At 40.5% G+C, this 27,577-nt stretch overlaps 1 protein-coding gene across 3 annotated transcripts in view; it reads left to right on the plus strand.

Moving 5' to 3' along the window:
• RNFT2 (ring finger protein, transmembrane 2) overlaps window positions 1-27,577 on the plus strand; it is an 89,036-nt gene that overhangs the window by 15,663 nt on the left and 45,796 nt on the right. For all 3 annotated transcript variants that reach the window (XM_074205902.1, XM_074205904.1, XM_074205903.1), the window contains exons 4-7: window positions 7,564-8,039; window positions 10,231-10,307; window positions 15,567-15,667; window positions 19,905-20,058. In XM_074205902.1, coding sequence (XP_074062003.1) covers window positions 7,564-8,039; window positions 10,231-10,307; window positions 15,567-15,667; window positions 19,905-20,058 — 808 coding nt within the window. The remainder of the gene's footprint in view (window positions 1-7,563; window positions 8,040-10,230; window positions 10,308-15,566; window positions 15,668-19,904; window positions 20,059-27,577) is intronic.

Here is a 27,577-nt window from a genome sequence, read left to right on the forward strand (position 1 = left end):
TATTTACCTTGTAGTTATTGATTTTTACGTGTTTTTTCCATTAGAATGCTAGCTCCTTAGATGTCACCTTTTGGATATATACACTAATAAGGCATGGAGGGGATCACTGAAGATGAGATGGACAGTTTTGATTATAGAATATTCAAAAGGTTGTGTACATACTAAATCAATGCAGCTAAAATGAAGTGAATTAGTTAACGAGGAAAAATCCTTGCCATAGGTTTATCTTATAAAGGTATTATTTCCAAATTATATAAGGAACTGATTTAAACTTTTAAGAATAAGAATCATCCTTCAATTGAAAAATAGTCAAAGGATACAAACAGGTAATTTTCAAAGACAACCAAGCTGTCAGCAGAAATATGAAAAATATTCAATTAATAATGATTATAGAAATGAAAATCAATCATGATAGCTAATAATCCCATTTCAGTAAACATTTATCAAGTACCTTACTCTGTGCTGGGAACCAGGCTAAGAACTTTACAATCATTGCCTCATTCAATCCTCACAACAATCCTGGGAATTGGACACTTATATTATCCCCATTTTACAAATGGGGAAACTGAGGCAAGCCAAGAGTTAAAGTGACTTTTCCAGGGTCACACAACTAGTAAGTGTCTAAGACTGGATTTGAACTAGGAACTCTAAGGTTCTACCTCATACCCATCAGAGTAACAAAGATGACAAAAATGGAGAAAGACAAATACTGGAGGGGCTGCAGGAAAACAGGTACATTAATGTACTGTTGGTGGAGTTTTGAACTGATTCAGCTATTCTGGAATGCAATTGAGAGTTATTCCTCCAAAGTCACTAAATCAACATCAAAATCAGCCACTGTCATCACTAGCCATATGAGCCCAAAAGATTAAAAAAAGAAATAAAAACAAAAATATTTATAGCAGCTCTTTTGTTTGTTTGTTTGTTTGTTTTTAGTTTTTGCAAGGCAATGGGGTTAAGTAGCTTGCCCAAGGCCAAACGCCTAGGTAATTAAGTATCTGAGGCTGGCTTTGAACTCAGGTACTCCTGACTCCAAAGCCAGTGCTCTATCCACTGCGCCGCCTAGCCGCCACCTAGCTGCCACCTAGCTGCCCTGAGCTCTTTTTGTTTTGACAAAGAACTGGAACCTGGTGGCTACTGGAGCATGTCTGAATAAAAATGATATACAAATATGATGGGATACCGGCATGACATAAGAGATGACAAAAGGGGCGGAGCCAAGACGGCGAGAAGAAAGGATCCAGTCTTAGGCGCTCTCTGATAAAACTTCGAAACTAAGGACTCTAACTAAATTTTCAAGAGACAGAACCCACAAAGGGACCCAGAGAAGCAGTTCTCCTACTCAAGGTAACCTGGAAAAGAGCAGAAAGGCCCTGCTCTCTGGGGTGGGAGGGGTGGCCCACCAGAGGCGTGGCCCATGAGAGCAAAAGAACTTCAGCTTCCCGGAGGCAGCCCCAGGGTGCTGGGAGCCCCAGGTCACAGCAGCGGGGGAGTCTCCTAAGCTACACCTCAGGAAGCACCAAGCACAAAGTGGGGGAACAGCGGGGGACCTCTACCAGAGCCCAGCCCTCAGGGCACACAGCCAGCAGCATGGTTTTTCAGCAGCCCAGATCGGGGAAACAGAAGCAGGCGGAGCTGGTAAGCAGGAGCCCCCAGGGCATGAGCCCATTGAGCTGAGGGAGGGGAGTGAAGAGAGAGGCTGCAGAGTTCTGTCCTCTGCCTCTGGAACAGGACTTTGGGGCTCTGACCACATTCAGATCCTGATCGCAGTCTAGGCCCCCCCATTGAATGGCAGGGCCCCCCCACAGCCCCATGGCAGAGGGGGGCGCTTATGGTCATTCACAGACCAGGAGGGAGGACAGAGCCTCACACACTGAGACCCTTGTGGGAGTGTCACAAAAGATCAGGAAGCACCCCAAAACCAGGCCCAGGCAGGGAAAATGAGCAAGCAGAGAAATAAGAGGAACACCATTGAGAAATATTTTGCAAATGAGCCCAAGAAGGATCAAAATACTCAGTCTGAAGATGAGAAAGCACAAGTTCCTGCATCTAAAGACTCCAAGAAAAACAGAAATTTGGCTCAGGCTATGACAGAGCTCAAAAAAAGACTTTGAAAACCAAATGAGGGAATTAGAAGAAAAACTGGGAAAAGAAATGAGAGAGATGCAGGAAAAACATGAAAATGAAGTCAGCAGCTTAGTCAAGGAAATCCAAAAAAATGCTGAAGAAAACAGCATGCTAAAAACCAGCTTAGGTCAAATGGATAAAACAGTTCCAAAAGTTATTGAGGAGAAGAATACTTTAAAAAGCAAAATTGGCCAGATGGAAAAAGAGATAAGAAAACTCTCTGAGGAGAACAAATCCTTCAGACAAAGAATAGAATTCAGGGAGATTGACAAATTTAGGAGAAATCAGGAATCATTACTTCAAAACCAAAAAAAATGAAAAATTAGAAGAAAATGTGAAACATCTCATTAAAAAAAAACAATTGATGCGGGAAACAGACTTAGGAAAGATAATTTAAAAATTACTGGAATACCTGAAAGTTACGATCAGGAAAAGAGCCTTGACATCATTTTCAAAGAATTACTATGGGAAAATTGCCCTGATATTCTAGAAGCAGAGGGCAAAATAGAAATGGAGAGAATCTACCGATCCCCCCGAGAAAGAGATCCCAAAAAACCAACCCCTAGGAATATTATAGCCAAGTTCCAGAACTCCCAAGTCAAAGAGAAAATATTACAAGCAGCCAGAAGGACACAGTTCAAATATCATGGAGCTGCAGTCAGGATCACACAAGACTTAGCAGCAACTACATTGGAAGCTCGTAGGGCTTGGAATATAATATTCCAGAAGGCAAAAGAGCTTAGAATGCAGCCAAGAATGAACTACCCAGCAAGGCTGAATGTCCTCTTCCAGGGAAAAAGATGGACTTTCAATGAACCAGGGGAATTTCAAATGTTCCTTTTGGAATGGCCAGAGCTGAACAGAAGGTTTGATCTTCAGATACAGGACTCAGATGAACCATGGAGATTGGAGGAGGGGGGGAAAATATGAGGGACTTAATGATGATGAACTGTATGTATTCCTGCATAGAAAAATGACACTGATAATACTCATATGAACCTTCTCAGTTAATAGAGCAGGTAGAGGGAGCTTTTATAGTTGAAGCACAGGAGAAAGCTGAATTCGAAGATAAAATATGGTGTAAAAATGGAGTCCAAAAAAAGGGGGAAATGCAATGGGAGAAAGAGAAAGGAGAGGGGGAATAGGCCAAGATATTTCATATAATAAGATTTTTCTTTATTACAATGAGCTATTGCAATGATATGGAAGGGGAGAGGCAAGGGGGAATGAGGGAAACTTCGCTCTCATCAGAGGTGGCTAGGAGAGGAAACAGCATATATACTCAATGGGGTATAGGCATCTGGAGTAAGAAGGGGGTGGAGCAGGGGGAAGGGGTGGGGATGTGAATAAAGCAAGAGAGGATGGACCATGGGGGGAGAGTGGTCAGATATAACACATTTTCTTTTTTACTTTTTGCAAGGGGCTGGGATTGGATGACCTGTCCGGGACCATAGGGCCAGGTGGATTCCGGGCCTAAGGGATGGGGGCTCAGGGCCTCTTGGCCCCAGGACCAAGGATCTGTCTGCTGCGCTACTCAGTTACCCTACAGCAGAGTCAGAGTGAAAGGAGAGAAAAATATAGTACATGGTAGTGGAGAAATAAGAAAGGAGGGAGTTGCGATCAGCAATGGCAATGTTGGAAAAATATGGAAGTAACTTTTGTGATGGACTTATCATAAAGAATGCGATCCACCCATGACAGAGTTGTTGGTGTTGGAACAAAGACTGAAGCACATTTTTTATTATTATTATTTGGGGGAGGGTGCAGGGCAAATGGGGCTGGGTGGCCTGCCTGGGGCCACATAGCAGGATGATCTTTGGGTGTCTGAGGCCAGATTTGGACCCGGGTGCTCCTGGCTCAAGGGCCAATGCTCTGTCTGCCACCCAGCCACCCCTACTATTATTACTATTTTATTTTGGGTCTTTTTTTTTCTTCTTTTTGGTTTTTGCAGGGCAATGGGGATCAGGTGGCTTTCATGTCACACAACTGGGTGATTGTTGGGTCTACGGGGCTGGATGTGGGCTCGGGTGCTCGTGGCTCCAGGGCTGGTGCTTCATCCATTGTGCCACCTGGCCATACCTACAATTATTACTATTTTTTTATTTTAATTTTTTCTCTCCCCTTTATCGCTCAAGCAAGTCTATATTCATGGGGGGGAGGGGGTATTTCGTTTACTCTTAAACAAGAATATTTTATTAATGTAAAAAAAAACATTTGTACAAAATGAGAATAAAAAAATAAAATAAAATAAAAAGATGACAAAAAGGGACTGTTTCATGGGTGTGCTCATCATTGACATCAGTCAGTCAGATAACTTTTTATAATGAGGACAGTTGATACAAATTGTCCCCAAAGCATATGGCAGACTCTTCTTTAAGTATATACAGACAGAGGGGCAGCTAGGTGGCGCAGTAGATAGAGCACCGGCCTTGGAGTCAGGAGTACCTGGGTTCAAATCCAGTCTCAGACACTTAATAGTTACCTAGCTGTGTGGCCTTGGGCAAGCCATTTAACCCCATTTGCCTTGCAAAAAAAAAAACCTAAAAAAAAAAGTATATACAAGACAGAGTACAGAGAAGAATTGGATTTAAACCTAGAAAAAGAATTGAGTACATGCTCTCAATTTTGGCAATGAATCCACAGGTACTTAGCATGTGTGGTCAGAGGGTAAGCTCATCCCTGGTTACTCAACTCCTTTCTTGAATCCAGAGCTTTCATTTTTCTCTATTATTGTAGGTCATATTCCTTAAAATGACTTCATCTATATCAATATTTTTTCTCAGTATATCTCTTTCTGCTCCCCCCACTTCTAACCTCTTGTCTTGACTTACTATTTGACCCAGATATATCTCAGATTTTTTTTGTCTCCTATTGGGGACCACTCTCTGGTGACTCTATCATTGGAGGGACAGGGAAGAAGGGGAGTGAGAAATTGTCTTCTCTTTCCTCTGCCTCTGAGTGATTTCCTTTAATGAACCTGAATCTAGGATCCTTCACCACTCAACTGATCCAACATAGAATCCAAAAACATTGAAGATTTTTCTGACTTTTCAAAGTCCTCAGGAACACCATTAATTTATTTAGTTAGGCAATGACTGATCTTTCCTTTTTGAACCAGTGAAAGAGGAGTTCAGATCCAGGGGGGAAAAGAATCAGATGGTGTAAAAAACCTTATTTATGCATTTTAAAAACTTAATCAAGCCCATCATTGACCATTTGAAGAGAGGTTGTCCTTTCTTTTCTCTTAGAATTGTGTCCCTAACATTTTGGCACACTGTTTACTTGCACACTTTGTTGTTATTGTCATTTTCAATCGTGTGACTATTTGTGACCCAATTTGGGATTTTCTTAGCAGAGCTATTAGAATGGGAAGCATATAGCAAACTGGGGTCTTGATATGTGTGCATGTTGAATCCCTGAGAGAATAAAAGCTTCCTGAAGATGGGAACAGTCCTATTTCTGTCCTTTTTTGTCTTATTTTTAGCACCTACCACAAGACTTGTTATTGCTGTTGTTTATAGTCTTTTGTTCAGTTTTATCAGACTCTCTGTGACCCTATTTGGAATTTCTTTTTTTTTTTTTTTTTGTTTAGGTTTTTGCAAGGCAAATGGGGTTAAGTGGCTTGCCCAAGGCCACACAGCTAGGTACTTATTAAGTGTCTGAGGTCAAATTTGAACCCAGGTACTCCTGACTACAGGGTCAGTGCTCTATCCACTGTACCACCTAGCTGCCCCCCTTTTGGAATTTCTTAGCAGAAATACTGGAGCAGCTTGACATTTTCTTCTCCAGTTCATATTATGGAGGAGGAAACTGAGACAAACAGGATTAAATGACTTGCCCAGAATCACACAGTAAGTGTCTGAGGTCAGATTTGACCTCTCAAGGAAGAGTCTATACTGAAACACCTGCCTACCCCAGCCTAACACACAGCAAGTGTTTAATGACTGCTTAATTGTCTGTGTATATATTTTCCCCTGGTTCTGTTTAGTTTACTTTTGTTGTTGTTTAGCCATTTCAATTGTGTCTTTGTGATACCATTAAGTGTGTTCTTGGCAGATAATGAAGTGCCTTGCCATTTCCCTTTCCAGCTCATTTTGCGGATGAGGAAACTGAGGCAAAAAGCATTAAGTGATTTGCTCAGGGTCACACAGCTAGTAAGTGTCAAGTCAGATTTGAACTCCAGTCTTCCTGACTCCAGGTCTGGCACTGTGCCACATAAGTGCCCCATAGTTTACCTTTATTTTTCAAAAATTATTTACTTTTAATAGTCATTTTTAAAAATTTTGAGTTGCACATTCTCTCTCCTGTCCTTTTCCATGCACTGAGATAAATGATTTAATTTACTTTCCATTAGTTAGTATACATCTTCTCACACTTCTCTGAATCCATCGCATTTTTTTATTTTGTACAATGCAATAATAGCCCATGACAATCCTGCTTGTTTAGCTGTTCCCCAGCTACTATTAAAAAGCATTGCTAGGGAGGCAGTGGATAGAGCAGCGACCCTGGTGTCAGGAGTACCTGAGTTCAAATCCGGCCTCAGACAATAATTACCTAGCTGTGTGGCCTTGGGCAAGCCACTTAACCCTGTTTTCCTTGCAGAAACCTAAAAAGACAAAAAGCATTGCTTATGTAGAAAGACTTATGTAGAAAAAAACAAATTAATGCTGAATGAAGGGAGCAGAACCAAGAGAACATCGTACACAATAACAGTAACATGGTGAGATGATGAACTATGAGGGATGCAGCTTCTCTCAACTGTTCAGTGATCAAGGACAATCTTGAGAGACATGTTATGGAAAATGTCATCCATATCCAGAGAAAAAACTATGAAATCTGAATACAAAGCAAAGAATCCTTTGTTCACTTTTTTAAAAAAATTTTTGTTCTTTTTCCTTAGTTCTAATTCTTCTTTTACAATATGACTCACAGAAATAGGTTTAACATGACTGAACATGTACAACTTTTATCAAATTGTTCATCATCATGAGGGGGAGGGAAGAAAAGGAGGGAGAAAAATGTGAATCCATAAACTTGCAAATGGATGAATGTTGGAAAACTACCTTTACATGTAATTTAAAAAGTTAAAGTGTAATATATATTTAAAAAGAGAATCCATCCAAGGTGAAATAAAAAGCATTGCAATGAATGTTTTGGTATATATGGGACTTTCTTTCAACTACCTATGTATCTTTTGGGGACATTTTTTATACAGTCTATCAAGCTAGCATTAAGTACCTACTATGTGCAGACATTATGCTAAACACTGGGGTTATAAAGGGGAAAAAATTTCAAGAACTCCAGAGTGGGTTCTAAAAAATGCAATTCAAAGAAAACCTAACATTTATATAGAATTTTAAGGTTTGGAAAGTTCTTGTCCTTATCATTTTTTTTTTAGATCTGTCCAACAATCCAGTTTGTTTTTCTTTGCCACAGAAACCGAAGCCAGACCCTCAGCTCTGAGACTAGTGTGGATGAAGGTGGTGTCTTTGAAGGCTTAAAGCTTGAAGATTCCTCCCCTCCACCTATCTTCTCTGGATTAGCTGGTCTCCAGCCGGGTACCCTCACAGCCACCCCATTCCAGTCGGGCTTGGTTTTAGGTTCATCCCCTGGGGGTGGGGAGGTGTTCATACAGATGCCAGCCTCCCGAGAAGAAGGGACCAGCCGGGGAGAGAGCGGAACCTTCCATCACCGACCAGCCTCCCACCATTTCCATCATGGCCACCACCGAGGAAGCTCCCTATTGCATGTGGGTGGTGACCGGCATGGGCATGGAGAAGAAGGTGGTGAAGATCAACCTGGGACACCAGCACCAGCCCTCTCAGAACTAAAGGCTGTGATCTGTTGGCTGCAGAAGGGACTCCCTTTCATTTTAATCCTATTGGCTAAACTGTGCTTCCAGCATAAACTGGGTGAGTTTGGAGAGGGTCCATTTTGAGAGATCTAGAAAGAACACAGAGGAGAATTAATTTTGACCTAGATCATGGATTTCAAGCCTAAAGAGGCAAGAACCCAACTCTCTAATCAGAGAGAGAGGTTAAAATGCCTTTTCTGACCCTTTATTCCTGTGAGACCTTGAACAGTAACAACGATAATAATTGCTGACATTTATATAGGTGGTGGTGGTGGTGGTGGTGGTCGTGGTGGTAGTGGTGGTGGTGGTGGTAGTGGTCCTTGCCCTTCGTTATTGAAGAAAACCAAAATGACAGCACTACATTTGAAACAAATTACAGTATATCCAACTGTGGCTGATCAAACCAATATGAGCACAGAATACTCTACCACAAGGCAAGGCACAAATAGTTCATGTGAACACCTCGGGTAGGTACTCTAAACGGATAGGTGATGCAGTGGATAGAACATTAGTCTGGAGTCAGGAAGATTCATCTTCATGAGTTCAAATCTGACCTTAATGTCTGTTCTTCATTTTTGAAGAAGGCCATGACATCAGGGAGGTGATTCCATGACAAGCACGTGAATTGGATTTGAGTGAGGGTGGCTGTGTTAAGTCACTATCCTCACTTTCTCCACCCAAATCATCTGGGTCCAGTGGCCAGATATGAATCAGGATGACTGGAGATGGCCCAGGATGAGGGGCAGTCAGGGTTAAGTGACTTGCCCAAGGTCACACAACTAAGTATCAGGTGTCTGAGGTTGGATTCAAACTCCCATCCTCCTGAATATAAGATCAGTGCTCTATCCACTACACCACCTAGCTGCCCTAAATCTGACCATAGATACTTACTAGCTGTGTGACCCTGGACAATTCACTTCAGCCTGTTTGCCTCAGTTTCCTCACCTGTAAAATGAACTGGAGAAGGAAATGGCAAGCCACTCCAGTATCTTTGTCAAGAAAATCCCAAAATTCTGTCATGAAAAGTCAGACATGACCTCAGACTCCAAAATTCACTGTTCTTTCTCTTGTATCTCTGATAATCAGCAAGAGTTGACTCAAAAAGTCAGTTAATTTCAGACTTCTATTTGTTTGAAGTAAATTATTATCACCATTTCATTAAGTCCCTTCACTTTCCAGCTAAGAGAGAGTTGGTGCCAAACAGCATTGGTAGAGATTTTCTCACCTATGCCAACGAAATCACCAGCTCAGCTTCTTTCCCTTCCCTCTCTACTGTAGGTTAGACAAAACAGGCTGCTTTGTGAGGTGACTTTGGATCAAGAAAACCTAGGTTCAAGGCCTGCTTTTAGAATCTATTGACTGACTGGTTACTTAACCTCCCAGTGCCCCCAGCAACTAAGATTCTGAGTTGCAAATAAGTTGCCAGTCAACATCAAGGCCAGATTTTCCTACCCAGATGAAGTCACAATTTCAAACCACTCCTCCAGGCTCTTTGTCACCCCCCTTCTCCTAAAACCATGGAAAGCACCATGCTGAGGCCTAAGTCCTTTGAGGGAGCTAAAGCTAGAACTTCATCAATATAAGGGACCCCCCCCCCCCAATGGGAAAACTCCTTTTAGCAAAGTGTATCAGAGCCTGCGTGGGTGCCTCACAGTCATAGAAAAATGCCTAGGAATTTGAATCCTTCAGTCCTCCTTGACTGAAACTGATTTTACAGCCACTACCCCAGGTTACATCTGTTGCCTTGCACATAGGAGGTGCTTCATAAAATGATGATAGCTTAGTTTGACACACACTGTTCATTGACAGGCATACACTAATTAAGTGTGTTTTTATCTTTCTTTAAATACAAAGGAAAAATGAAATAGACCAAGGTTGTCTTGGGGATTCCATTCAAAGATCCAAGATGTAGAAGAGAAAGAGAATGAGCTAAGTGCTGCAGTGGTTAGAGCATCAGCCCCAGAGTCAGGAAGACCTGAGTTCAAATGTAGACTCACATACTTGATACTCACCAATTGTGAGTGACCTTGGGCAAGTCACTTAACTGGTTGCCTTACAAAAAATATAAATATAAAGCCCCTTCATCCAAGGGTTGGAGGAGATGCTTATAATGGCAGGTAAGAGAGAAAGTTCTTTTGTATAAGGAGCTTTGCTCTGAAGGAATGGGATGGCAAGAGGGGAATCCTGGTAATGCCTTTAGTGACCTTCCTTCCTTCCATCAATGAACCTGGCCCCATCTGTCCTCACAGGCATTGCTGTGTGCATCGGGATGGCCAGTACATTTGCCTACGCCAACTCCACCCTCCGTGAGCAGGTTTCTTTGAAGGTAAGTCGGTTCACTTCCTCCTGATGGAGGGCTCTGATCTTTTCCTTAGGGGCAGATCAGTGCCTCAGTTTCTCATGAGATCTGTTACCTAAACTTCTACTTCCTTATCTTCTTTTGCCAGCCTTAGCTGTTATGATAATCATTCAGAAATGTAGTGGGCCAGCCAAGAAAGCTGATGGGATCTTGGGCTGGGAAAAGGGCAGAGCAAGGAGATGAGAATCCTGCTGTCCTCTGCACTTGTGAGAACTTCTCTGGGATATTGTGTTTGGTTCAGGGTACCATAATTTAAAAAATATCTTGAAAAGTTTCAGAGGCTCCCAAAGGGCATAGTCAGGTTGGATAAGGGTCTTAAATCTATATTATCATGAGGACAGGTTGAAGGAACTCAAAATTTTTGATCAAGAGAAGACTCTAGGTCAAGGGTAGAGAACCTTTTTTTCTGCCAAGGGCCATTTGGATATTTATAACATTTGTGGACCATATAGAATTATCAACTTTAAAATTAGTTTGCTACTTTTGGTCAAATATTTAATGAATTCACCCCTAAAAAACTCCTAGATTTATTGAATTTGAGTCACATCTCTGGTTGCCATGGTATCACCAGAACAAATGATTTTGGGGGCCTTACTTCCTGGAAAGGCTGGCCATTCCTCTCCTCCCCCCACCTCCAGCTTTAGGGGAAGACATGGCAGCTCTCTTCCATTATTCTAAGGTTAGTTGACCTTCACTACACTCCTGAAAGGTAAGTGTAATTATTATTTTACATCTTTCAGACAAGGAAATTGAGGCAGCAGCACCGTCTACCATGCCTATAGCTATTTAAGATTTGAAGAGCACTTTCCCTACACAACAAATCTGGGATCTGGGTACTATTGTTATTCTCATTTTATAGATGAGGAAACTGAGGCAAATAAATGGAAGTAACTTATCTCACACCTATGGGTCACACAGCTTAGTAAGTGACTAAGACCAAATTTGAACAGGTAGGTATTCCAGACTCCGGATCCAGGGAGCTATCCATGGTACTGCCCAACTGCTTCTCTATCCTCCTTCCATTATGGCCCAACTTTAGCCATCTACCTTCTGCTTCAAAGTCTCCAGTGAGGGCTGCCCATTTTGGAAATTCTCTCAAGGTTAAGAAGCAATTCCTTGCCCCAAGCTCAAATCTGTCTCTCTTTTCCCCAGTGTTCCTGCTTCTACTCTCTGGGGCCAGGCAGAATGGAGTATTCTCAGTTTGTCATAGTGGAGACATTGCTGAATTTGTACTCAGGAAGATCTAAATTCTGTGCCAGGTGACCCTAAGAAGGCAAATCAGCCTGTTTTTTTCTGGGTAGCATGCAGATATTTACAATTATGCCACCTGTCTCCTCTGGCTGTTAGGAGGAGACTCCTTCATAAAACTTAATTAAACATGATATAAAAAGCAGTCATTACTATCTTCATTAGTTCTGTTTCCCTGTAGAGAGGATGGGATAAGAGGTAGAGAGCTAGACAGAAATTTGGAAAAAATGAGTTCAAATCATAGCTGTTATTGTCACTGGCACTTCCCTAAGCCTCAGTTTTCTTATCTGTCAAATGAAGGGCTCAAACCAGACGATCTCTGAGGCCCAACTCTAAAGTTATGATCCTATGATCTTTGTTCAGACCGGTCATCACATCCTTATGGAGAGCTTCTAGTGTAGAAATTGCCTCCCCCAAGGCAGCTAAGCAGTTCTTCTGTAACAGGGTCTGTAACAGTGCCAAAGTAGAGCCCAAAAGGGCCCTGAATGTCATCTAGTACAACCCCTTTGTTTTACAGATGAGAAAACTGAGGTCTGAAGAGATGAATTAAGTGAGAAGCAGTGCTGCATAGTGAATAGAGAACTGGCCTTGGATTCAAAAAGAAATGGGTTCAAATCCTGATTCTGAAACATTCTGGCTGTGGACATGTCACTTCCATGTTACTGCTCAAATAGAAACTTATAACTTCACATAAAAAAACTACAAATTTATGTATTATAATTTTATTTAATTTGTTAAATATTTCTCAATTACATTTTAATCTCTTCTAGGCTGCTCTCGAATGTTATAAACCACATGCAGTCTGGTTGCTATTTAGCACCCAACTTTCTGTGGATACATAGTAAGGAGTAAGGACCCCCATTGATAGAAGTGCATTATTCCAGGGTTCCCTGCATCCACCCTGGGAATTACACTGTCTCTCAATATGTATATATCTGTGTTCCAAACTATATAAAAAATTAATAAACTATCAGCTAGGGGATATCAAGAAAAGTTTCACAGCATAGACCAAGTCAAAAAGTAAGCATTTATTAAGTACCTATTATATGCAATGCACTGTGATAAGAGCTTCATAAATATTATCTCATTTAATCCTAACAACTTACTAGAGTCTGAAATTGAGGTACCCTTGCTATATCATTTGTACCACACAAAAACTGTAAGGTTGCTGCTATATTTTCTCTATTTTTACAAATGAGGAAACTGAGGCAGACAGGTTATATGACTTGCCCAGGCTCACATAGTTAAGAGTCTGAGACTGAATTTGAACTCAGGTCTTCCTGACTCCAGGTCCACTACTTTGTGTGTTGTGACACTACCTACCAGTCTCATAATGGCACAACTGATCTATGGCAGAGACAGGTCATGAATCTGTCACCCTGAACAGAAAGAAGTCCTGCCCTTGTTTGTTCAGTCATTTCAGTCATATCTGACTTTCTGTGACCCCATTCATTTGGTAGAGATACCATATTGACTTGCCATTGGCTTCTCCTGCCTATTTTATAGATGAGGAAACAAAGGCAAACAGGATTAAGTGACTTGCCTAAGGTCACATAAGTAGTAATTATCTGAGATCACATTTGAACTCAGAACTCCAGGATCAGCACTCTATTCACTAGAACATTTAGCTACCCAAAGGTCAGCCCACAACCAGGTGACAGTGTCTCTTCATTTTAAAATGAACATGTTATTATTACCAGTAATATATTTAAATGTTAATATAATTTATAAATATAAATATTAAATTATGATACAATCTAATTTCACTATGATATACTATCAATATGATCATATATAGGGTTACATATTTGTAAAATATAAATTACAATATTTATGATGTTATTATAAATAATAATAATTGGAACTCAACAGTTCCAGAGTATATTTTCTAGGGAAAGTCTTTATCTGAAGAACCTGCTTTCCCTTTTCTGTATATTATGTCTCAGCTTTCCCAGTGCTTGGCCAAATCCAAGTTCATCCTTTGGCTCTGGTCTGGATTTATAGAGAATTAAACTGGCAGGCATGATTTACTGGGGGAAGAAAGGTTCCTCACTGGCTTAATCACACTCATCACCGCCGTCTGTTGGCCTGGAGTGCCTTCTGAGGTCATTCACCGTGACCGCTCCTGAAATAATGGGCGGATGGAGAGGCATTTATATTGTCCAGTCTCTGCAAATGCACATTGGAACAGCAAGTGGTATTCTGATCTGTGTCTGGAGACAGGGTGGATGGAGCATTTACTGAAACCTCGCTTAGGTTGACAATGAGAAAGTGATGACATCATCTCATTCCAGCAATGGACTATCATGGGAAGCCGAGCAGGACCTTGGAAAATGCTTAACTTTGTCCAATCAAAGGCAGTCCGCCTATGCTTCGGGCCCTCTTATGTCGGGGAATGGAGACAGAGCTGCATTTTTGTCAACAGCTTAAGCCGATTGCTCCCACAAAAGGAAGATGGACATGTATTCAATTCAGTTCAAAAATTACAAATTTAGTTGGGGCTTATGTTCAAGGAGCTAAGGAATCCCCACACCAAACCAAAACAAGACCCTCATATTCTACTACAAGAATACAACAAATAAGGCAATTCAAAGTACATATAAAATAGATAGGATATCATATTTATATTATTTTATTTATTATATATGCATATATAATAAGTAAATTCAAGTTGTATAATAAAATATAGGACATGGAATAGAGTAAAACTGAATACAATATAAGTCGTCAAAGAATATACAAATTAAAGATAAGATATAACATTATAATAGCTAGAAGCACTTTTATAGGATTTTGAGCTTTGCAAAACACTTTACCCCATTATCTCATTTGATTCTATCAACAACCCTAGGAGATAGATGTTTTTATTATCCCCTATTTTACAGCTGAGAAAAGTATGGCAGATCTAGGTTAAGTGATTAACCAGGGTCACACAGATAGTAAATGTCTGAGATGCAATTTGAACTCAGATCTTCTTTAGTCCAGCTCCTATCATTCTCTCCACTATTCTACCCACTGGCCTTTTGACACCATCTGAATTCAGTGACTAGGAATCAGGATGATGAGAATGATCCTGAATATGAGGCAATCAGGATTAAATGACTTGGCCAAGGTCACACCACTAGCAAATGTCTGAGACTGGATTTAAATTAGGCCCTCCTGATTCCAGGCCATAAATCTACAGGCATTTAGTCGGAGCTTACTAGGTGCTAGACCCTGTGGTTGGACAGCTTTGGTGGTACAGTAGATAGAACATTAGACTTGGAGTCAGGAAGACTCTTTGGTGTGTTCAAATCCAGCCTCAGACACTTAAAAGATGTGTGACCCTGAATAATTCATTTTACCCTATTTGCCTCAATTTCCTCCTCCATAAAATGAACTGGAGGAGAAAATGGCAAATCATTAGTGGTGTGAGCTTGGTCAACTCACTTTACTATTTGCCTCAGTTTCCTCCTATGTACAATGAGTTGCATGAAGAAGGAAATAGCAAACCATTCCAGTGTCTGTAACCCAAGTGGGGTCACAGAAAGTCAGACACAACTGAATGAAAGACTAAACAACAATAACAAAAATAGACCCTGTAGTAAATGCTGAACACAGGACAAGAGAAGGGAAAAATGGGACTATTCCCGTCCTCATGAAGTTTATGTTCTAATAAGGAGACAACATGGACCTGTATAAAGGCCCCATTTGCTAGATGCTTGTCTTTTTTCCCTTTTTCTTCAAAATCAAAGATTCTCCTTTAGACCTAGGGCCTAGAGTCAGGAAGACCTGCATTTGAATCCAACCTCAGCACAAGGCATTTCACCTCTGTCTGCCTCAGTTTCCTCTACTGTAAAATGGGAATAATAGTAACATTCTTCCGGCAGGGTTGTTCTAAGTTCAAGTGAGATGTCTGTAAAGTGCTTGGCTTAGTATCTGATTCACAGTAGTCTCTTAATAAATGCTTGTTCCTTCTTTCCTATCTCTTGTCTTCAGGAAAAGAGATCAGTCTTGGTCATCTTCTGGATTTTGGCCTTCTTGGTGGGGAATACCCTTTATGTGCTGTATACATTCAGCTCCCAACAGCTCTATAACAGGTGAGTACAAATGACCCCTGGACTTAAATGGGCCATGGGGCCAGAGCAGAAGGCTTCAAGCTTGCAAATAAATGATTCATCTCCTTCCTTGTGCAAGGCCATCGTTCAGTCAATAGACATTTATTAGTTACATATTTTATGAAAGGCACTGTATGAGGTAAGAGAGAAACAATTTCTGCCCTCCAGCAGCTTCCTTTCTACTGGAGGATACAAAATCATTCAGTCAATAGGCATTTATTAATTGCCTACTGTATACCAGGCTCTGTGTGCGGTGCTGAGAATACAGAAACAAAATGAAACAATTCCCACCATCCAGTAGTTTCCATTCTACTAGAGGACACAATCTCATTCAGTCATCAAACATTTATTAATTGCCTCCTATATGCCAGGTTCTGGACTAGACTTTGGAGTTACAAGTAAAAAAGATCAAAATAGTCCCTACTCACTCTAATGAGAGAGGCAATCAAACAGAGTTTAAGGGAGATTGGGGAGAGAGAACCCTCTAGATCCCGAGAAGGGCAGAGGCAACAAAAAATCAAAGTAGACTTCTTAGAGGAGGAAGACCTGAGGGAGGACAAATTTCTTAGAAGCAAAGATGAGGAGGAAGTATACCCTAGATATACTGTTGTTGTTCTTGAGTCATTTCAGTCATGAATGACCCTTTCTTATCCCATTTGGAACTTTCTTTTTTGGGACAAGGCAATGGGGTTAAGTGATTTGCCTAAGGCCACACACAGCTAAGTAAGTATTAAGTGTCTGAGGCTGGATTTGAACTCAGGTCTTCCTGAATCCAGGGCTAGTGCTTTAGCCACTGCCCCATCTAGCTCCCACTTCGTTTGGAGTATTTGTGACAAAAAAAAACTGTAGTGGTTTGCCATTTCCTTCTCCAGTTCATTTTGCAGCTGAGGAACCTAAGGCCATCAGGGTTAAGTGGCTTGCCCAAGCTCACACAGCAAGATGAATCTTCCTGACTCCAGATCTGGCACTCTATGCGCTATGGTACCCCCTAGTAGTCTCTATAAGGGAAGAAAACAGAGTACCAACTTACATGATGGATGGAACAGTCACAGGAATACCTGAGTTCAAGTCAAGACTCTTGTTGGGGATCTTGGGCAAAGAAAAAAAGAAGAAAACAATCATTTATTAGGCACCTACTATGTGTCAGACACTGTGCTAAGTACTTTACAAATACTATCTTACCTGATCCTCATAACAACTCTGGGAGGTAGGTATTGATTATCCCCATTTTACAGTTGAGGAAACTGAGGCAGGCAGTGGTTAAGTGACTTGCACAGGGTCACCCAGCTAGTAAATGTCTGAAGCTGCATTTGAACTTAGGTTTTCCTGACTCCAGGACTTGATATTCTACCTACTGCTCTACCTAGTTATCTATGTATCCTGTAGGTTCTCAGAATTCTATGCTGCTATGCATTGGAAAATCACAAGCCTTATAATCCTTTGCCCACCTGACTATTATGCGGAGAAGAAAGGGTCCCACATCTAGAGTTGTCAGCACTTAGTCCAATTTAATGACCTATATAAGATCACACTGGTCATAAACAACAGAGAGGAAGGATTTAGATTCAGGTCCTTTCACTCTGAACCATTTCTTCTCATAACAGTCAGGTGAGCAAAGGATTATAAGGCTTTTGATTTTCCAATGCAGAGCAGCATAGTCTTAGGGAATTGCATGTCTTGCACTCCTTGCGACTGAACTGCCTACAAAGAGTTGGGCAGAAGAAATGATGATGATGATGTTTGTTCATCTTTCTCGAAGAAGAACATGCCATTAGGGAGGTGATGCCATGACAAGCACATGAATTGGATTTGAGTGGGGGGTAGCTGTGCTTAGTCACCAGCCTCACTTTCTCCTCCAAAACCTTCTGGATTCATAGCCAGATATGGATCAGGACAATTAGAGATGTCTCTGGATACAAGGCAGTCAGGGTTAAGTGACTTTCCCCCTCCTATCCTTCTGGCTCCAAGATCAGTGTTCTATACACTACATCACCTAGCTGCCCTGGGCAAAAGAGATAAGCAGAAGTGAAATGATCGATCATTAGACCACAACATATGATCAAGAAGTAAGATGCTGTGGGTCAGTTGAGGAAGCTTCAACCTCTCGGGTGCATGTCCAAGGACCTGGATTCAAATTCTGCTTCTGATGCTTATGGCCTCTGATGCTAAAATACTTTGGGGAATATCACTGAACTTGGCTGAGCTTCAATTTCCTAATCTGTAAAATGGGTGTGATTGGACTAGAGATCCCTTCCACCTCTAGATCTCTGCCCCTATGACCCCAAGTCACCCAACCTCCCTGGTCTTCAGTTTCCTCATCTGTAAAATGAAGGGTCTCTGAGGTTCCCCTCCAGCTATGGATCTGTGACATTGGTAATCTGGAGAGGAAATAGAAAGGTCTTGAAATGATGCCATATGAAGATCAGTTGAAGGAACTGGGGGTGTTTAGCCTTGATAAGGAAACACTTGGGACTGGGGGAGTGTGAGGACATGACAGCTCTGTATAAAAGGTCTTCATGCAGAAGGAGAGATGAGCTTTATTCTAATCCACCCCAAAATGTAGGACTAGCATTAACGGAAGGAAATTGCCAAGACGAGGAGCTTGTTCTTATGTAATCTATTGGGCTGCTTGAGAAAGTAGTGGGCTTCCCGTCACCAGAAGTCTAAAGGCATCTGCTGCATGATCCTTTTCTCAGGTATAATTGGGACCCCTGGTCTCTAAGGGGATCCACAAAACTCTGTGTATACTAGTTCTATAAGTCAACACCAGGAGAAAGCACTGATCCTTGAATCTAAGAAAACCAGAGATCACATTTGATCTCAGACACTTACTAGCTGGGGAACCCTGGGCAAGTCACTTAACCTCTTCCCAGGGATATTATATAAGGATAGTATGACAATGTTTCTAAAGTCCTTTTGTGAACCTTAAATTTTTCCTTATCACATCACCATCATCATCATCACCATCATCATTATCGTTGTTGGAGTAGTCAGCATTTCTGGAGGTCATAGGCCAGGATGGGCAGGGCTTGATGGAATTCAATCTGCATTATTGGAGAGAACACTCAAATTGATGAATATAAGCTGTATAGGTACTCAGAGAAGGAGATGATCATTGTGGCCTGGGGTTGTCCTTTAGTTTGATGTAGCACTTGAAATGTAGTCCCTCCTGGTTTGGAAGCTGATTTGGGGGCACAAGCTTTGTTTTTCCCTCCCTGCCTCAACCTGGGAAGGGTGTGGTTATTTCTGAATTTATGGTGCTTGTCTGGTGAATTTTGAGGATTAGAGCAGAGAGTTGGGGTGGGGGTTGGGGAGTTGGAGTTTTCCTGGAATTTCAGATGTTTCCAGCTAGCACCATTCACTGTTCCTTATTTGCATCACACACACACACGCACACACTGAGGTTTATAAGAGTCAGGACCCTTTAAAAACAGGGCAAAGTCAAAGTTGAGAGAGAAAGAGAGACAGAGACAGAAAGAGAGAAAGAGAGAGAGACGGGGGGGCAGGCAGAGGCAGGGAGATAGAGAGATATAAAGAGACTAAGACAGAAAGACACAGAGATAGAGACAGAGAGACACACACACACAGAGATAAAGAAAGAGAATAACCCAGAGAGGTAGAGTGACAAGAGATGAAGGGACACACATGCACATACACTGATGTGTTTATATATGCGTGTGTGTGTGTGTGTGTATGTGTGTGTGTATGCAGAGAGAGACACAGATAAAGAGAGAGAGATTGAGAGATTTATTACTAAAGAATATGGATGCTTCCTTTTCTGAACACCCAGCTAGAAACAGGAGAAATGTGCCCTTTGACAACAGCCCAAGCAAGTAATTATTCTCAAGTCTAATAAAGGATCAGAGAGAACAAGCCTAATTTTTCATTTCAGGTGATAATCCTTTTGAGATTTGAGGGCCCTTGAGTCTTTTCAGTTTCAGCTTACTTCTACCAATTCTCACATGATAATGTTCATAGCCTTTCTTCATCCTGATTACAATCTCCTGGGCTCTCCCATATGTCATCTCCTTCTTGAATTATAGGGTCCATAACTTGAACACAGTACTGATCAGATGAGGCCTGACCTCAGCAGAATGTGGGGGGACCATCACCACCTGCCCAGTCTAGTTTACCTTGGCCCAGCGAATGAGGCCTGGATGGAATCTGCTCATATATGCTGAGCTCCCTTAGCCTGATTCTCTATCTCCTCCCCTCCCAGTCTCATCTTTCTAAAACCCAACTTGGACAGCCTGGATTTCTTTGACCTGTTATGGATTGTGGGAATCGCTGATTTCATGCTGAAATACATTACCATCGCGCTCAAGTGTCTCATTGTGGCCCTGCCCAAGATCATCCTGGCTGTCAAGTCCAAGGTAAGAAGCCATTTCCATGATCAGGTCCAATTACCTTAAAGTGATCTATAGCAAGGTGACAGCTATGGCCCTTGGGGGAGAGGAATCTCCCAATTGACAGAGGAGGAGAATTGGGCAGCTAGCAGTTTTCATAACCAGTCACTGTGTGGAGTGAAAAAAATTGTGGAATATTGACATATAAAGACCTTTATTCTTCCTACCTAAGATCCTTAAATTGTCTACTGTCATGGAATCATGGAATGTCAGACTTGAGGACTTTAGAACATGGGTTTCTAACCTTACCTCTTCTGGGCCACATCAAAAATTGTCAAAGGCCACATAGAGAATTTAATATGTATTTAGTACTACAATGTATCCCATATTTCCAATGAATATAGTAATAAAATGGAATAGTGTAATAAAGTACAATCCTAAAAATAGTAAGTATAATAACAAAATTTACTTTTTAAACAAAAAATAAGAACATGCCATTTTTTTTTCTTGGCAAGGCAATGGGGTTAAGTGGCTTGCCTAAGGCCACACAGTTGGGTCATTATTAAGTGTCTGAGGCCGGATTTGAACTCAAATACTCACGACTCCAAGACCAGTGCTCTATCCACTGTGCCACCATCCACCCCCCAGAACATGCCATTTTTCAATGTGAACACTGAGTTTGCTTTTTCAATACCAGGGCCTTTATATCTGCTTTGAAAGAAGTCGTAGCAATGTGAAGAATATTTTGCGGATGCTAGTGTATAATTTTCGTTCAATTGTTACTATTTTTTCAGAGGCAAATTGAAGCTTTATTATAAAGAAAAACAATTAGAGCATTGCTGTCCAAAAGTCAAGTGGGCAAATACCAATTATTACTTATTGTACACTTCAGGAAAAAATGTTGCTCACAAATATCCAGAAGTGTAAGACATGTTCATGAAATGCCAGATACTTTCATTTAGACAGGTAAAATTTATAAAAGTCCAGTAAATCCACTTGAATACCTTTTTCTTTAAGTTGCATGTCTGATTCTCTACATTCTATTTGACAAGTCTGTTGGCAATGTGTGGATGTTAACTCAGTATGGAGTAGCAAATTCCTGAAATGCAATTGGTGTTTTCTAAAATCTTTTCTCAAAGTCCTGTGACAAAATAGCAGTTAATGCTACATACTTTAAAGTTTGTCTGTTGTAATTACGATGAGTCATATAACCTTTAAAAATAAAGATTCTAATTCCTGTATGCATATCTTTTGTAAAAAAAACAAAACAAAGTAAAACAAAAACCTGTGGCAGTCTGTGAAATCGCACAGTGTTAGCTATGTGAAAAAGTCAGTCCATGTATGTTAAGGGTTAAGGTGGTCTTTGATATCACAACATTAGAACACTCTCCCATTCCTTCATTTTCCAGTTACACAACTTGGATTGCATGAATGGACTTTGTAAGGTCCAACAGCTAAGCATTGGACATTCTTGCTTTAGTGCAAGGAAGGCTAGGGCTAGGAAGGCCCATAGAACAGGGAATGTCAGAGTTGAAAGGACCTCAGGCCAGGAAATGTCAGGACTAGGAGAGGCCTTTAAAACAAGGAAGTGTCAGAGCTGAGGGATCTTAGAACAGGGAATATCTGAGCCAAAAAGGACCTTGGAAGAGAAAATGTTAGAATGTAAAGCATAGACTGTCAAAACTGAAAGATTCCTTTGAGATAATCTGATCTAACCTACACGAGGAAACAAATCCAGAGAGTTCACTTTAGTCACTGCTTTTCCCAGCACCTTGGAATCTCAAAGTTAGAAAGGACTGAAAAGTTGCTACATTTTATCCCTCCCCAGAGAAAAGAGCAGGAGTCAATGGAAGGAGATCTAGACTTGGAAACTCAGGATATATGTTCAAATCCCAGCTCCACCACTAAACATTTGACCTTGGATCCATTACTTCTCTGTTGGCCTCAGTTTCCTCATCAATAGAATGAGCACTAGGTGATCTCAGAGGAAGTTGGCAGATGTAATCAATGAGCCTCTATCACTGATATGTAATCTCTTGGAAAACAAGAGAGGTACCTTGAAATTGGGGAAGGGCAAAAACTGGTCTGCTTTTTAAAAAAGGGAAGAGAACAGTCTGCAAGTTATAGGTTAGGGAACTTAGACTTTGATTCTTGGCAAAATCCTAGAAGGTATCTTTAAATCTAGAAAAGAAATCAATGAGTAGAGAGCTGGCCTGGCTTCCTCAGGAACAAACTGTGCCATACTCATTTCAATAGAAATAAGGGTATGTTGTTGACATAAATAACTTCCATTTTAGAAAAGCTTTAGATAAATATTTCATGTTCCTCTTGTGGAAAGAATGGAGAAATATAAGTTAGATGACATAAAATTAGACAAAGAACAAATTAGAAAGCTGGACTCAAAGCATAGTTGTCAATAGTAAATGAGCAGAGGTCTCCAGGGGAGTGCCCTAGGGATCAGTGTTTGAATCTGGGCTATTTAACAGTTTTATTAATGGCTTGCTTTAAAGACATAGGTGGCAAGCTCATCAAATTCGCAGATGACACCAAAGAAGAAATGACTAATACATTGAAAGAGTCTAAACGCCTCCCAGACCTCCAGTCTTGACAATCTAGATCAGAAGTCAGAAGACTACAATCTTCTGCCTAAAGGCTTGTGAATTAAAAATGTTTTTAAATATAATACAATAAAACAATTCTTAACCATTCTTAGAAAGGTTTTTATATTTTAAAATACATTAATTTTGTTGTTCAATTGTTTGAGTCATATCTCTCAACACCATTTTCAGTTTTCTTGGCAAAGATATTAGAGGGGTTTGTCTTTTCCTTCTCCAGCTCATTTTACAGATGAAGAAACTGAGACAAATAGGGTTTAGTGATTCACCCTAGTAAGTATCCCAGGACAGATTTAAACTCAGAAAGGTGAGTCATTTTGATTCTAGGACTAGTGTCTCCCAAATAAAATAGCCATAATAATAATAACAATAATAAATTAAATGTATTAATACTGTATTTAAAGGGGGCAGCTAGGTGGTGCAGTGGATAGAGCACCAGCCCTGGAGTCAGGAGGACCTGAGTTCAAATCCAGAATCAGACACTTAATAATTGCCTAGTTGTGTGGCCTTAGCAAGTCACTTAATCCCATTGCCTTAAATAAATAAAATTTTAAAAAAAGAAAGAAATATAAAAACCATTCTTAGCTCATGGACCATACAAAAACAGATGCCAAGTACCCCTTGTCTGAATAGAGATGCCAAATTTCCTGCAAAAACTCCTTTCAAAACTCCTATGTGCTAGGGAACCAGATTAAAATGTAATTTGGAAATGTTTAACAAAATAAATAAAAATACAATGCAACATGGATAGTATTAATTTGTGGTATTATAAGTTTATTTTTGACCTGACAGATCAGTTCTATTTGAGTTTGACACTTCTGGTCTAGGGTATTGTACTAAAACTAATCAGTTAAGTAGGAGAAAATGTAAAACTTTATCCTTGAGTACAAGAAATCAATTTCTCCAGTGCAAGAGGGTGAATTTTGTTTGTTTAAGAAAGAGCGGGGGTAGGGCAGCAGACTACAGGCTTAATAGAAGTCATCAAGGTGATATCACAGCCAAAAAAGCTACAGTCTTGGACTGTAATATGAGGAACAATGCTTCCAGGAATAGACAGGTAATAGTTCCACTGTCCTCTGTCCTCCTCACACCTCTTCTGGTGTACTTGGTCCATTTCTGGGTGTTTCAATTTTATCATCTTTTTTTGTTTGTTTGTTTGTTTTAGGTTTTTGCAAGGCAAATGGGGTTAAGTGACTTGCCCAAGGCTGGACAGTTAGGTAATTATTAAGTGTCTGAGACCAGATTTGAACCCAGGTACTCCTGACTTTAGGGCCCGTGCTTTATCCACTGCTCCCTCCACCTAGCTGCTCCCTGGGTGTTTCAGTTTTAAAAGGTTGTTGATAATCTAAAGAATGTCCAGAGATAAGCAACCAGGAAGGTGAAAGGCCTCCAATCCATGTCATTTGATCAAAGAATGAAGGAAGTTGGGCACCTGGGAGGTAGGTTCTATTATTATCCCCATTTTACATGAGAATTGACTTCAGTGGCCATGTTGAAGACAAATTGACCATGTTTTCCATCAGCCCCCAAAAGCAGAGAGGCAGGAACAGTGAGTGGAAGTTGTAAAAAATTTAGGTTTGTGGTCTAGAAATTGAGGGTTCCTTTTAAGGGGCTTGAAGCAGTGGATCACTGATGGGGTTTTTTCCAGGGTATGCTGGAACTAGAACTCGCTATTAAATTATCAGTGTGAGCATTTACATTAGAAATCAGGGCTTGCTTTTTCAATATTAGTAGATAACATTTGTATGGTCTTTTATATGGTCTCTTTGCCAAGAAAACCCCAAATAGGGTCATGAAATGTTGGGCTTCACTGAAATGACTGAACAAATATAATACTTATTAAGTCAGACACTGAGCCAAATACTTTATAATTATTTATTTTATACTGCCCAGAGAGGTAGGCTCCATTATTATCATTCCCATTTTATAGATTCTAACTGAAGCAAACTGGGGTTAAGTGACTTGCCCAGAGTAATATAACTAGTAAGCAATTGAGGCTGCTTTGGAACTCAGGCCTTTCAGATTCCACGTCCATTGTTCTATCTCCCAAATAATTGTGTAGAGTTAAGAAATTGATGAAGAAAGTATTAAAAATGGAGATTAAATTTAAAAGTGAGTTGGGTGTTTTTAGAATGATGGCTAAACACTCACTATCATACCACTAGTCCCTTCCAACACTCAGTTTCTGTGATTGTATGATTTTCTTTCCAAATTTGGGATCCTTTTATTGTGAATCCTTTATGTAACCAATATTGTCTAGTCTCCTCTGGACTACCACAGAAATGACTTCAGCAATAAACAATTTACCAGGCACCAATATAGCCCCTCCTTATTTTTAGGAATTATTTTTCCCCTTTATGTTAAACCCCTGTAACTTCCAATCACCAGCTATTTGCCCCGAGGACCATGCTTGATATGTATAGTGACTTCCCGTGCCATTGATAAAGGATGCTCTTGATGATCCTTTCAACAAGATATTGGGAAGGGTTCTACACCCAGTGTGATTGACACTGAACCCATGTTCCTCTGGGGTCAGATTTTGAATAAAATTGGTATCAGGAAATAACCCCAAATAAATTATGAGATTAGAGAGGCAAAAAAACAAAACAAAACAAAAGAGCTACAGGGGAACCCCAAATCAGGAATAGAGAATGACTTCACTTCCTTCTCACTCTCTGCTTATCTCCACCATCTCTGTACCAGCTCATTCCCCACCATCCCAAGGTACCCTCCCTCCTCCTCTACCTCCCTGAGTTCCAGGTTCCCTATATGGTTTGTCTTTCCTATTTAGAAGTAATCACTGATCTTATTCATTCGTTAGGTTGTCAACATCAGGAATTTGATTGGGTTTAAATCTCTGTTCATTCATTTAGTCATTCAACAAATATTAATGCCAGGCATTGTGAGAAGGGCTGGAGTCAGGATGACAAAAAAAGGTCATCTCTACTCACAAGGGGTTTATGTTCTGCTGGAGAGGGTCAAACAGCAAATAAATGTTTATTTGTAAGTGGCACATAAATGGCAAAGAAAACAATATCTAATAAGTCAATGTCCAATCAAATTAACACAAGAGATTAATAGAAAAGAAAAAATAAACATAGAACAAAAAAGTAAGTCAATTTAAAAATACACATAAATCCCACTTTATAGCCTTTGGTTAAACCCAAGTGCTTTTTTGGTGAGATTTCTTGATCACTTGCCAAATTATCTGAATTCCAAAGCAGTATGTTGCAAGGTGAAGAGTAGCTGGTTTGGAATCAGATGGCTTGATTTTACCCTCTGTGTAACAACAAAAAGGAATAACAACAACAATAATAATAATAATAGTAATAGTAATAGTAAAGAAGCTAGTGTTGATCCGCTATCTACAATCGGTCAGGCGTGTGCTACTTTACAAAAAATTATCTCATTTGATCTTCACAACAACCCTAGGTTGTATCCCATTTTACAATAGAAGAAACTGAGGCAAACATAACTTAAATGACTTACCCAAGGTCACACACTAGGATAAACTCAATTCTTCCTACCTCCAGACCTATTGCTCTAAATCTCCGTGTCATCTCTGTGACTTTTGCTCAGGGGTACGCAGTTTCCTTCTGTGTAAAATGAGGGAGTTGAACTGGATACCCTCTTCTAGGTCATAGACCTATGATTCTATAAATTCAATGATTCAGAGAGCACCCTGAATTCTAAGAGAGTCTGAGTCACAGAATAAGAGAAAGAAGGGACAGCTAGGTGACACAGTGGATGAGCAGTGGCCCTGGAGTCAGGAGGACCTGAGTTCAAATTCAGTCTCAGACACTTAATAATGACCTAGCTGTGTGGCCTTGGGTAAGCCACTTAACCCCATTGCCTTGCAAAAACTAAAAAAAAAAAGTATAAGAGAAAGAAGCAGATTCAGGGGATAGAGACTCAAGTATCCAAGGTGGTTTCTTGGGGTGCCTTGCCTGATGTGAACCACCTCACTTCCTCCCTCCTGTCACCAGGCAGAAGCATCCTTCCCCTCTCAGTTTCCCCTTATGTGAAATGGGAGTGATCTTCATTGATTATTGCACTGATATTATCAAAGAGAAGCTGTAAGTATTTAGTAAGCCACAATGCGTGGTAGGAATGTGATGGGATAATAATAACCAAAGGAACAACTGTATCATGACAATTACAATACTAATGAGTGTTTTTGTTAAGAAGAAGAAATGGGAATCTGTGGGACCTGGATGAAATGCAGAAGGGGAGCTACAAAAAGCAGTATTTATCCTCCTGTGAACATTAAACATTAAAGAATAATGGGGGGTGGCTAGGTGGCGAAGTGGATAGAGCACCAGCCCTGGAGTCAGGAGGACCTGAGTTCGAATCCAGCCTCAGACACTTAATAATGACCTAGCTGTGTGGCCTTGGGCAAGCCACTTAACCCCACTGCCTTGCAAAAACCCCCAAAAAAAAGAATAATAGGAAAGTAACTTGTCCACAGACCAGTTATATGTGGTCAACAACAATGCAATAAATGATACAATGATAATATAATCATTCTTAAAATCAATAATGATTATATTAATATAGCTCTTACTAAATGGCAGGCGCTGGGCTAAGTGCATTAGAAATATAACTTTATTTGAGATTCACAATGTCCTTGAGAAGTAGGTGCTGCTATGAACCCCATTTTATGAAAAAAGAAGCAAACAGATCAAAATGACTTGTTCAGGGTTGTCCTGCTAGTATCTGAAGCTTAATTTGAACTCGGGTCTTCCTGACTTCAGACCCAACCAGATCTACTGCTCCATTTAAAAAGGAAAGAAAAAAATAAGATTATGATGATGATGATGGTGGTGGTAGTGGTGATGATGATGGAGGAGGAGGAGGAGGGGGAGGAAGAGGGGAGGAGGAAGAGATGAAGAGGAGAAGGAGGAGGAGGAGGAAGAAGAAGAAGAAAAAGA

This window comes from Macrotis lagotis, chromosome X, assembly GCF_037893015.1.
Source record: "Macrotis lagotis isolate mMagLag1 chromosome X, bilby.v1.9.chrom.fasta, whole genome shotgun sequence".
NCBI lineage: Eukaryota > Metazoa > Chordata > Mammalia > Peramelemorphia > Peramelidae > Macrotis > Macrotis lagotis.